An 11,973-nucleotide genomic window follows, 5' to 3' on the forward strand; every position below is an offset into this window, starting at 1 on the left:
ATACATATTACTACTTCAAAATATGTGAACGAAGTGAAAAAAAAAAAAAAAAAATCTTGCCTATTATTAATGAAACACTTGATAAACCATTTAGTATTTTCAAAACCAAGATATTCAGACAAAATGACATTATCCAATACCTAAAATGATGATAGACCAACAAAAGAAGATCTAAAATGGCTATACCACTGAAAAAAGAGATACAAACGATTGCTATAAAAAAAACAATTACAAACATCTAGAAAAAGGTAATGAAAAGATGATTTCATATCATGAGAAAATAATCAATAATAAATAAGAAAAAAATAAAAAAAAAATCGGGTTATTAAGAATAAAAGAATTAAAAACAAGTAATTGTTTTAAAACATATCATTTACGTTCGATACAATAAAATTTAATCTCTTGATGTACATATACAATTATATTTGTCATGGTTTAACGTCTAAACAAAATAAATAAAAAAATTGACGTGAAATTAATTCATTTGGATAGTTAATTTTTACCAAAACAAATTTCTTCAACGTGCATTACATGTCTTTTTTAAAAACATAAAGTCTAAAATAATATTAATTTTACACAAAGTGGTTTTGTTTCATTATTTATTTATTTTAAAAGGAGTGTTGATGTAATTAGCACCTACGAGAAAATATTTAGAAAAAGAATGGGAACCAAGTTACATAATATACTAAACTAAACTTTTTAATTAAACCAGATGGACAATTTATTTTGCTTTAATCAAAGTTTTGCTCACCTCCTAACTAATTTTAATAAGCACCTTTATAATAAAGAATGTTAATTTGGAAGTTAGATTTTTAGAAATTATATGCAATTTTGAAAAGTCTTTAAATCTTTTGTTAATTTTTAAGTAACATTTATCTAAAATACATGGAAAAACACAAAACCATGCATTTTAGACTTTTAGTGGTCCAAAATATGGATTTCAATGTTTCTGCAGTCTAATTTTAAAAATTAAAAATATAATATTTATATTTATATGTGAATATGGTTTAATTTTTTAAAAATTAAGAGAATTTTGATTCTTTTATTTGAATTTTTTTTTTTTTTTTGAGATATTAAAATCATTTTTAAAGATCGAACTTAATAAACATAAAATTTATGTACTTTTTTTTTAAATTTATTTATTCAATTACTATTATTATATTTATTTGGCGTCAAAGTTTCAAATTCCGCGTTGTCTTTTTCGCTGCATTTTCTGTCCAAATGCGCAATTGGGGTAGAAAAATCTAGCCCCGATTTCGCCGTTGCCGGCACGAATCCAGGGAATACGTTACGAATTTCGAGATTGTATCGCATTTCAATTTATTTGTCATATCAAATTCTTTTCTTCTTTTTTTTTTCACCGGAACAAGATTATTAGTTTTGAATCATGGGGACTCCGGCATTCCCAAATTTAGGGAAACACTGCAGCGTTGACGACTGCCACCAGATTGATTTCCTTCCTTTCACATGCGATTGTTGCAATCAGGTATGTTTCTGATTTTGTATCCTTGTTATTGTATTTTGATGAAGCAGTATATTTATGTATTTGCGGTATTGTTGTGTTTGATGATTTAGAATTTTATAGAACCTGGATTTTTATTTATTTTGTTGTTACAGCATCAGCTTTTAGAAAAAGATTGTCCATTTTTAAACGGAATTATCGGGTGTTGTTTTTTTGTCCTTTTGCCTTTGTAGTTGACTCCGATGAGATCTGATACTTGCCTATAATTTGAAAACTTTTGGTAATAGGGAATTTATGGTTAGACCGTGTAAAAGTGTTTGTTTAGAGTATAAGGATTGCAGACTCGTAGTATGTGTGGAAGCTTCTGAATTATTGATGTGAAGTTTGGCCTGACATAACGGGCTCAATCATAAAAATTTGAGATAATTGATGAGCGTGAGCGATTTGTTTTCAAATCCATCAAGAAAAGGGTTGTAATTTTCGACCTTGAACACAAAATTGCAAAACTATATTGGCATATAGTGATGGATGATGCATACTTCATACTTGCACTTAATTGTTTGAGTAGTTTTACTGGCATAATAGTTGAAGTTTGTTCAAAGAGCTATCTGGAGAACATTAACATTTGCTACCACCGATTAAGATCAAGCTTCTATTTTTTTAAAAACTTCTATGTGAAATCCAATGAAACAACAGGTCATTGGTCCCTGTTACAGTGGTTGTACTTTGGTCAGTGAGTCTTTTTTCACATATTTTTAAGAGTTGGTTTGAGTTGATTTTTCTTATGATGAGACATAGGATATTGATTTAACTAACACCTTACTCCTACAATATCATTGTCATTTGTAGTGGAGAAGATTCTGGAATCAAATTTGGTTTTCCTTTTAAACTAAAAATGATGATTATTTAGCTATTCATTATTCTCAAATTTCTGCTATTTGGAAGCCGTGGATGCTACCACGTACTTTATACTTCAAGAAGTCTGTTGATTCTGTGGTCTGGTGAACTTTTTTATCTGTAGAAAGCCTGATGGTGATATTGATGCTATGTGTACTGTTCTGATATTTCCTCAATCACATGGGAATTTCTCGCCAATTTACCGCTCGATGATATTTGTTGAGGAGCTATACTTACATTAATTTCTATCCTTGGTCATCCATTTTACTTATCTGCCATTACATGTTCTGGTTAAATTAATCATAGTTCGGACTACACGGTCTATAGTCATTGCTAATGTTAAATCGCCTATATTCCTCACCTCATCTACCAATGACTGTCGTAAATTCAGTTCTCGTCAATCTTCTAAATTCCCCTGCAAAATCTTCACAGGTGTTCTGTCTTGAGCACCGGAGCTATGGCAGACACCAATGTCCCAAAGCTAACAAACATGATGTTACTGTTGTCATCTGCCCGCTTTGTGCAAAAGGAGTTCGTTTGATCCACAATGAAGATCCTAATATTACTTGGGAATCACACGTAAACATTGAATGTGACCCATCAAACTATGAAAACACTACCAAGAAACGGAAATGTCCAGTTCCAGGCTGCAGAGAAATTCTTGCATTCTCAAACTCAATCAAATGTAGAGATTGTACACTCGACCATTGTTTGAAACATAGGTTTGGACCAGACCACAAGTGTCCTGGACCCAAGAAACCTGAACCCTCGTTTCAGTTTATGGGATTTTTGAATAGAAGCCAAAAAGAGGACTCCAAGCGAGCTCCGGTCACTTCTTCATCAAAATGGGCCACAAGTTTCCTCAAGGCAGCTTCTTCAGTTCGAGCCACAGCTGAAGCTGGAATAACTAAATTGAGCAATGAATTCAATCAAGTAATGAGTAAAGATGGAGCAGTCCAGAGTAGCAATGGCAGTACGAGTCAACATCGAAGTGTGAGTGGGCAAGTTGAAGTGTGTCCACGGTGTAATTTAAGATTCTCTAATGTTGGAGCTCTAGTAGATCATGTGGAAAAAGTTCATGAAAGGAATGGGGTCATGAAGGCGACTCTTGATGTCTGTCCCAAATGTAGTAAAGGATTTCGTGATCCTGCAACCCTTGTGGAGCATGTCGAGAGAGAACATGGAGGCGTCTCAAAATCATGATCAACTGTGAGCCAAAACTTGACAACTGTGCTCATTTGATGCTATTTTTATCCCCATTAATTTTTTTGTATGTAGGCTTGAGGCGCATGGCTGTTACCAATGGCCGGTGAATTATTTTTTTCTCCTTTTAAAGAAAAATGTATCAGTATTATTTACTAAGAACATCATATGTTTTCATTATTACTTGTGACGATATGAGAAGATATTTGTTTGTAAATTGGGAAAACAAATGATCACACTCTTTTTACGGGAAAATTTGAAACAGTTTTTATACAAGAATTATTTCAATAAAATTTCTTTTTTTAAAAGATAAGAATAAAAATTAATGTATATTAAAATATAGATGAAAAAAATTACACCATAATAAAGTTATAATTTAAAAACGATATATATTTTAAAAAAAATATGATTATTCATACGGCCATACCAATAATAGATTGAAAATGCAAATTAATGGCATTTCAAGTAAATATATCTTTGAAGTACAAAACTTATTAGGCTCGAGGGTTAAAACTTAAAAGTTGAGTAGAAAATAGAATTTTATCAAATTAATTTATTAAATTCGTTCTTTTGAATGTTCTTTGCGTGGGGTGAATTGGGATGATTTTTGCCTCTTTTTTTGTTCAGGAAGTCGCCCCTAATTTTTGGTACCACTTATTTTAAAATATGCACCAAAATAACTTCTTATGCACAGAGCTCCATGAGGGATAGCTAACCATACATTTAATAATGTTACTTTTGCCGTACATGTGGATTCAAGTCGCCAATGAACACTAGTTTAAGCTCCTGGAATAATTTTACAAAATAAAGAACAAAAAATTTGAGCAGTGGAGAATAAAGAACTTGAATTAGATATATCTAAAATAATACAAACATATATCATTTTAATTCATATCATACATATCAGAAACCAACAAATTCTTATTCATCTCATTTGAGGCCAATTCACAACTCTAAGAGAACCACTCTCTTTGCATTTGTTCTGCATCTGATCATCTCTTCCATCATTTCTATCAATAAAGATTGCAACTTTGGTTTATTATCAACTTCTACATGCAACCGGGATCGAGGATGCAGCCAAACCCTGAGCATTTCCCAAACATTACAAGAAACTCGCAGGCTTGTGAAATGTGTGTCCGCGGTCAACTGGTGTGGCCCAGATACTGCAGTGTAGTATGATCAATAGAAAAATCCACTCCACCTAATTTTGAGAGATTTCACTAAGCATTTCGACAACCTTCTTCATTTTGGGCCGTTTTGCTGGTGTGCTATCTGTGCAGAGTAAAGCTACTTTCAGAGCAGCCAGCATTTCTTTCCTCCAACCAAATGAGACAGTGCTCAGCCGAGAGTCCAGGATCTGCTCTGGGGTCTCCCCTCGTATGGGAGCAGTATGAACCCACTTCACCAGATCGACCCCTTCGCCAAAATCATCTTCCACAGGAAGTCGAGTGGTGAGGATCTCAAGCAGGACAACTCCATAGCTATAAACGTTGCCAGGCGCTGTAACTTGCATGGTATATGCATATTCTGTTGAACAAAGTTAAAAAGATTGTAGGCAAGTTAAATAAGGTTAAAAGTATTTTATTAAAATTATATTGGCAAAGTTTAGTCGTGTTCTATCGATAAATGTATTTTATTTTGGAAGTCGAAATAGGACAAGAGGGCATTCTAGCAGGGAATTGAACACACAAATTTAAGTGGAACCCAAATCTAAAAAAACCACTCTTCTAAGTGTTAGGAGTTCACAAACTTATTAAATGCTCCAAAAATTCTCAAGGAGTCGATATAAGATCATGACAGGAGCGAACCCAAGGTTAATTAAGGGACGACCTCACGTTGGTTCTGCTAAAATTCAAGATAGAGGGGTTACCTGGGGGAATATATCCAAATGAACCTGCAACAGCACTGATACTTGCGGTCCCTCTAGACGGGTCAAGGAGCTTGGATATTTCAACTTCACTGACTAATGGATTAAAATTATGATCCAGAACTACGTTGCCCGAAGAAATATCAAGGTGGATAACGGCCACATGATGGAGAAATGCCAGCCCTTCAGCCACTCCAATGGCAATGGCAAGTCTAGCAGACCAATCAGGTTTGTATTCTGGTTTCTTCGAAAAATCGTGAAGAAACTGAGCCAACGTCCCATTCGGAAAGTACTGATGTAATAAAAGAACATCTTTTTCAAATACCACAAACCCAATGGGCCTCATCAAATTTTCGTGGCAGAGCTTACTCATCTTTTCAACTTCTCTGATCATCTTGCTCTGATGATGAATTATGGTTCTATCCATTGATTTAAGTTTTCTAACAGATAATATCATACCAGATGGCATATCGGCTTTGTATACAGTGCTAAATGTACCAACACAGAGCTTATTTATATCTTTCGTAATTGCTTTGGCAACTGCTTCAAAGTCCACAGCTTGCTTGAGGTTCTCAACAAACATATTTCCGAGTATTACCACGGGCGCAGTGTTTGTTTCATTTTCATCAGTTCCTGAATCTTTTGCAGCTTTTTCTTGCCTCTCCCTCATCATAAACAGCAATACAACTACAGTCACAGATGCGAAAACAGCCAAACCCGAACCAATGACAACCAACACTATTCTGTAAGACACTTTGTGGTGGTAAGCATCACGAGCCGGAGCGTTCAAACCTTCACAGGAAATACTCAAAGGCTCACCACAGAGCCCTTTATTTCCAAGAAAGCTTGAATTCAGGCTTTTGTGAAAGGGAACAAAGGAGGGTATTTGGCCGCTGAATTGATTGTTCGAAAAATTAACCTCTATCAAACTTAGCATGCCTTTCAATGCTGCTGGAATGCTTCCACTCAGTTGATTATCAGATACATCTAACGAAACTAGCTTGTCTAGTCTTCCAAGTTCTTCAGGCAATTGGCCATGGAGATGGTTGGAACTCAAATTTAAAGCAATCTGCAAGTTTTTGATACGGCCAATTTCGGGTGGAATGCTTCCAGTGAGACTGTTACCACCCAAATGCAATTCGAGTAGTTTCACGCAGTTCCCAATCTCATGTGGAATCTCACCGCTTATTGAATTCTGACCCAAAATCAGGAACTGTAATCTTGACATACTACAGATAGTCTCCGGTATGGTGCCATTGAATCTATTATTGCTCAAGTCAAGCTTGTTCATATTCTTGCCCCGAAGAATTGAAGTTGGGATGTCTCCAAACAGACTGTTCCCAGAAACAATCAACTCCTGGAGGTAACTGAGTTCGCCAAACTCGGGTGGGATGGTTCCAGTGAACCCATTTGAGGCTAGATTAAGGAGGGACAGATTCAAGCATCTTGAAAACTCAGGCACAATTTCTCCAGAAAGATTGTTATTGTCTGCTTCAAAATATGTGAGGCCACTGATGTTTCCAATTTCCTTAGGAATGCCTCCAGTCAAATTGTTATTCCCAATCCGAATATTCGAAAGGTCTCTGCACTTCCCAATTGATTCAGGAATATTCCCATTCAATCTATTCTGAGTCAGAACCAATGTTTCAAGTTTTGCCATTGCAAAAATGCTACCAGGAATCGACCCCTCAAGCTGGTTTGAATGAAGATTAAGCAACTGAAGTTCAGAGACCGAACCTAACTTGTCAAGAATCACACCACTAAACTCATTTTCATAAGCAGCAAAGATTCTCAAATTGGTAAGATTACCCACCCACAATGGGATAGAACCATTCAATCTATTTGAAAACAGCTGTAAATCCTGCAGCTTCTTTAAACCCTCAAGCTCATCAGGTATCACACCCATGAGCATATTATCGGATAGATTTAATACCCTGAGATTTCTAAGCCTACCCAACTCCAGAGGAATTGAACCTCCAAACTTATTGAATGATAAATCAAGAAACTCAAGCTCCGATAAATACCCAAAAGCAGATGGAATGATGCCTTGGAAATTGTTGTATGAAAGATCAAGCCACTTCAGCGCTTTAAGCTGAGAAATGAGAGTCACGTTACCTTGAAGCCCATGATTAGAAAGATCAAGCCTCTCAACAAAGGAATTGTTAGAGCTGCAAAAAATGCCAGGCCACGTGCAATAATCTGAGTTATTTCCGTTCCAACCGGATAATTTAAGCACTTTCCCAATTTCTAATAGTGTTTCTTCATCATTGAACACTTGAGTAAATCCAAGTTGAGAAGATGAGAGCAACCCAAAAAGCAAAATACTCGAAAAACACAAGAATTGCATTTTCGGGTTATTAGCAATTTGGGAAAAAATGATGGAGCTAAAGATGTTTTTTTATCCTCACGAAGCCAAAAAAAGGTCATGAAAACTTCATATTATAGTGCATTTGATAAAAACATGAGCTTCTATCTTTCTATTTATGCTGTGAATCCACTGATAGGTTACAGAGCAAACAACATGAAGACTCTGCCATTTCATATTATTAGTAAAGCGAAACAAGAAAAGCCTTGAGGCAGACGACCCCACCAACACATTTCACCTTTCCTAACTGGCCCATCTCAAAATCATGAAAACGAAGGGAAATAGAAAGCAAGAACCTTTCCTTCCCCACAACTTGTGTGGTAAAATGTACTTTTTTATGATACCTTGATCAAAACCAACAAAACCAAATATCCTAACTCGCCCCAATATTTACCCAAAAAGCAGTAATCTTTTTGCTGGATCCTACCATATTATGTGAAAACGCACACAACAAGCTGGAGGGTAGCAAGATTGACAAAGTGTAGAAAGTAATTTCAAGAACTCGTTATCAAAACTCAATTAACTGTCGAGTACACTCAAAAAAAAAAAATCCAAAACATGCTAAAACAAAAAAAAATAAAGGAAAAACAAGAATAAAAAAGCTGAGCAAAATCTTGCAGGTAGGAAAAGAACGAAGGGAGCTTTCCTATGACTACAGGAAAAACGCAGGTGGTGAAAGAGGGTGGATTGTACAATGTTTATAGGTAATCATAGCTTTCAGGAATGCTCAGAATCAGATGCTTTTTCCGCTCAGTCACTCTGTGTGAGTGTGTGAGAGAGAGAGAGGGGGAGACGCCATGTTTGTGCATAGTGAAAGCTTCACGAGAATTGAGCAGTCTTGAACCAATTACATTTTTTCTGTCTCAGAATGCTGCAAGCGTGCCTCAGTTATCATTCTGTGTACTACAAGTCAGAAGAATCGACTTGATTTTCATTATTACTTTTTTTTTTATTAATTTAATTATTGATTTCCGAAAATTAATTTCATTTTATATCCGTTGGGACTGAACTGAATAAAATTGAATTTATCGAGGAATTTTGTCACCAATGTTTTTTTCTGGGTATTTTAATTGTGTTGTGTGTTTTGGTTAATGTTTATGAAAAATATGGCTAATTACATCAATAGTTCAACACTCAATCTAACAAATAAAAAATTAAAAAAAATTATATCTAACTAACATCAATAATATTTTAAGTCTCGTGTTTTTTAAAATTCAGACATAAAACTATGACAAAAACTTATGTGAGACGGTCTCACGGGTCGCATTTTGTGAGATAGATTTCTTATTTGGATCATTCATGAAAAAGTATTACTTTTTATGCTAAGAATATTACTTTTGATTATGAATATCGATAAGATTGATCTCTCTTACAGATAAATATTTGTGAGACGTCTCACGGATCTTAATCCGTGAGACGGGTCAACCCTACCCATATTCAAAATAAAAAGTAATACTCTTAGCATCACAAGTAGGGATGACAATGGATAGGGAATGGGTCGGATTTGATACCTCCATCCCCATACCCATTTATTAAATTCATCCCCATACCCATCCTCATACCCATCGGGTATTGAATTGCATCCCCATCCCCATACCCATCGGATTATCGGATACCCATACCCTACCCAAATACCCAATTATCATATACAATTGAATTTTTTCAAATTTAAATTGATTCAATGAAGTTATGAATATTTAAAAAATTATTTAAATGAACAATGAGAAAAATTATTCACGTTTTATAATAAGTGTATTATATATATATATATTAATTTAAACGGGTATTCGGGTCGGGTGTGGGTCGGATTATATCAAACCCGCCTCCATACCCGAACCCGAAAATACCCATACCCGATTACCCAATTATTTAATCGGGTCTAAAAATCTCTCCATACTCTCTTCTATTCGGGTCGGGTATCGGATCCTCCAACGGGTTCGGAGGAAATTGCCATCTCTAATCAAAAGTAATACTTTTTCGTGGATGACCCAAATAAGAGATCAGTCTCACAAATACGACCCGTGAGACCGTCTTATACAAGTTTTTGTCATTTGTGAGGGCGTCTCACAAGATACCTACTCTAAAATTATTTACCGATAAAGTAAATGTGTCTTAGTTTTTATAACATAGACGTGAAATATTTTTTATTTTAAAAAAAAACCAGACTCAAAATGTTTAACAATCTATCAATTAACTTCTAGTCAGCTTTCATTAAACTTGAACAATTTTTTTTTCCCAAATAGTGCATTGAAGTGAAATTTTTTATGGTAAATAAATAAATTTCGAATTTCTATATTAAATTTATATATTAACTTTATGGTTTCAAATAGTAGGAACACACGTTTTTTTTTTACCAAAAGTTATAGTTGATGGTAGCGGTATAACTCAAATTTTTTAAATCATACAGATTCATGAATTATTATAAATGACTTAATCGATATATCATATAACTAAAATATCAATTTTACTCAAGTTTCTTTCAAGTCCAATTATTATATTAAATTCTACTAAATACATATTTTATCTGTAAAGCTTATTTTATTAATTAAAATTGTAAAAATATATTTATATTTATTTAAAAATTATATTATAATAAATAAATATCATATTCTTTGTATAAAAATGATAAAATCATTAATTAATTAACATAAATAATTTATAAATTATATATTCAAATATAATATATTTTTAAAATATATAAATAATATTTTTTCCTCTGTATTAGATTTATATATTACTAAAATTATAACTCGGTAAAAAAACTATATGCACATCTAAAATATATTTGATAAAAATATATAATATAAATATATTTTTATTTATAATTAATGTAAAGTATCGGTCAAAAAACCACAAAACTTATCATAAATGTCTAAATGGAGTGCAAAAAGTGCGAAAACTTTCGATCATTAAAGCTATGTAAATTGAGAATAAGTGAGATTTTCATGTGATGTCGTATCGGTACTTCGTCCGTCACGCACAACAGTTTTTTTCAAAAGATTTGTTTTTTCATTATTTATAACTTTTATGTTGAAAACTTTTTTGAATTTCAACTGATCAATATCAGATTTTGAAAAACTAAAACGATGATTATTTTTGTTTCGGATGTCGGAAAACAATACTTTCGTGATCTGATGAGAGACATGTATTTATTATATTCCAGATTATACTAGCTTATTCGCATTCCAGAACGTACACCGACAGAATCAGGAGGCTTTTTCCCGAAAAATTTATTGAAAAATGATGGTATTTCAGAAGTGCTAGAAAGAACTGGTAAGACTTACTTCTGCAACGTTTCACGAGGTAGTTGTCGAGATGATGTCCCCTCGTCGGGATTAGCACGTGTATTCATATTTATGTCCACATTCACTTCTTCTTCTTTAGAATCGCTATGTCACATCTCCAATTCAGTGTCACTCCTACAAACATCATCATTAGTAGCCATTTCCAGACAAAGAGCTCTCATATCTAAGCCAACATTGTTGCTACAAAATTATGTCTTTCTGGATTTGGTTTAGAAGGGACGGTCATATATTGATCTCACGATCCACTTTTATGCTCACAATATATATTGCTCAATCCTTTAGTGATGTGTGCAACATATGCTTCTGGCTCATGAAAAGCCATATATGCAGAAGTATCGGGTTGGTTATTAAACCCTAAATCGAACATGTATGGAACGTATGATTAATGTTCACCAAAACCAACAAAATGATCAATTGGATTTGTTTCCACGTATAAATGCAACATATCTATATTTGGACATTGCATTGCAAACTCTAAAGCGTTATCATCAACAAGATTCACTAGAATTTCATGTCAAGTTGATCTCTCCACAAATGAATATTTTGTTAATAACTTCATAGTAAACTTCATTGGATCGATTGCTAATATTTTATGCACAATTTGAACAAACTCCAAAAAGTAATAGATCGTAATACTCGTATTGGTATAATATAAGAAATACTATATTCGACCGATCCATTCCCGACAATAACATGACCACCAAAACATAAAACTACATCGATAATAGTCATTTGGAAGAAGAAATTTCGAATATAGGAGAAATTTCGAATATTGAGAAAATTTAAATAAATTGACAGAAACATTTTGGATTGAAAAAGCGTAAAGAAGAAATAAATAGTAAGCAAATAATTTTGGAAACTGTGAGTTTTGAGG

The 11,973-nt window shown here is 33.8% G+C and overlaps 2 protein-coding genes across 2 annotated transcripts; one reads left to right on the forward strand and one right to left on the reverse strand.

The window, feature by feature from the left end:
• The first annotated feature begins 1,173 nt into the window (after positions 1-1,173).
• On the forward strand, positions 1,174-3,602 carry LOC140968343 (zinc finger AN1 and C2H2 domain-containing stress-associated protein 13-like). Its single transcript, XM_073429275.1, has 2 exons — positions 1,174-1,486; positions 2,792-3,602. The coding sequence occupies exons 1-2, from the start codon at positions 1,388-1,390 to the stop codon at positions 3,560-3,562; spliced, it is 870 nt and encodes a 289-aa protein (XP_073285376.1). The 5' UTR covers positions 1,174-1,387; the 3' UTR covers positions 3,563-3,602.
• Positions 3,603-4,414: 812 nt separating this feature from the next.
• Positions 4,415-8,707, reverse strand: LOC140968352 (leucine-rich repeat receptor-like tyrosine-protein kinase PXC3). Its single transcript, XM_073429282.1, has 2 exons — positions 5,433-8,707; positions 4,415-5,089 (listed from the first exon to the last, which is right to left on the reverse strand). Exons 1-2 carry the CDS (start codon positions 7,774-7,776, stop codon positions 4,764-4,766), a joined length of 2,670 nt encoding a protein of 889 aa, XP_073285383.1. The 5' UTR covers positions 7,777-8,707; the 3' UTR covers positions 4,415-4,763.
• Between the last annotated feature and the right edge of the window lie 3,266 nt (positions 8,708-11,973).

The sequence above is a fragment of the Primulina huaijiensis genome, chromosome 2, assembly GCF_012295235.1.
Source record: "Primulina huaijiensis isolate GDHJ02 chromosome 2, ASM1229523v2, whole genome shotgun sequence".
In the NCBI taxonomy this organism is placed as follows: Eukaryota; Viridiplantae; Streptophyta; class Magnoliopsida; order Lamiales; family Gesneriaceae; genus Primulina; species Primulina huaijiensis.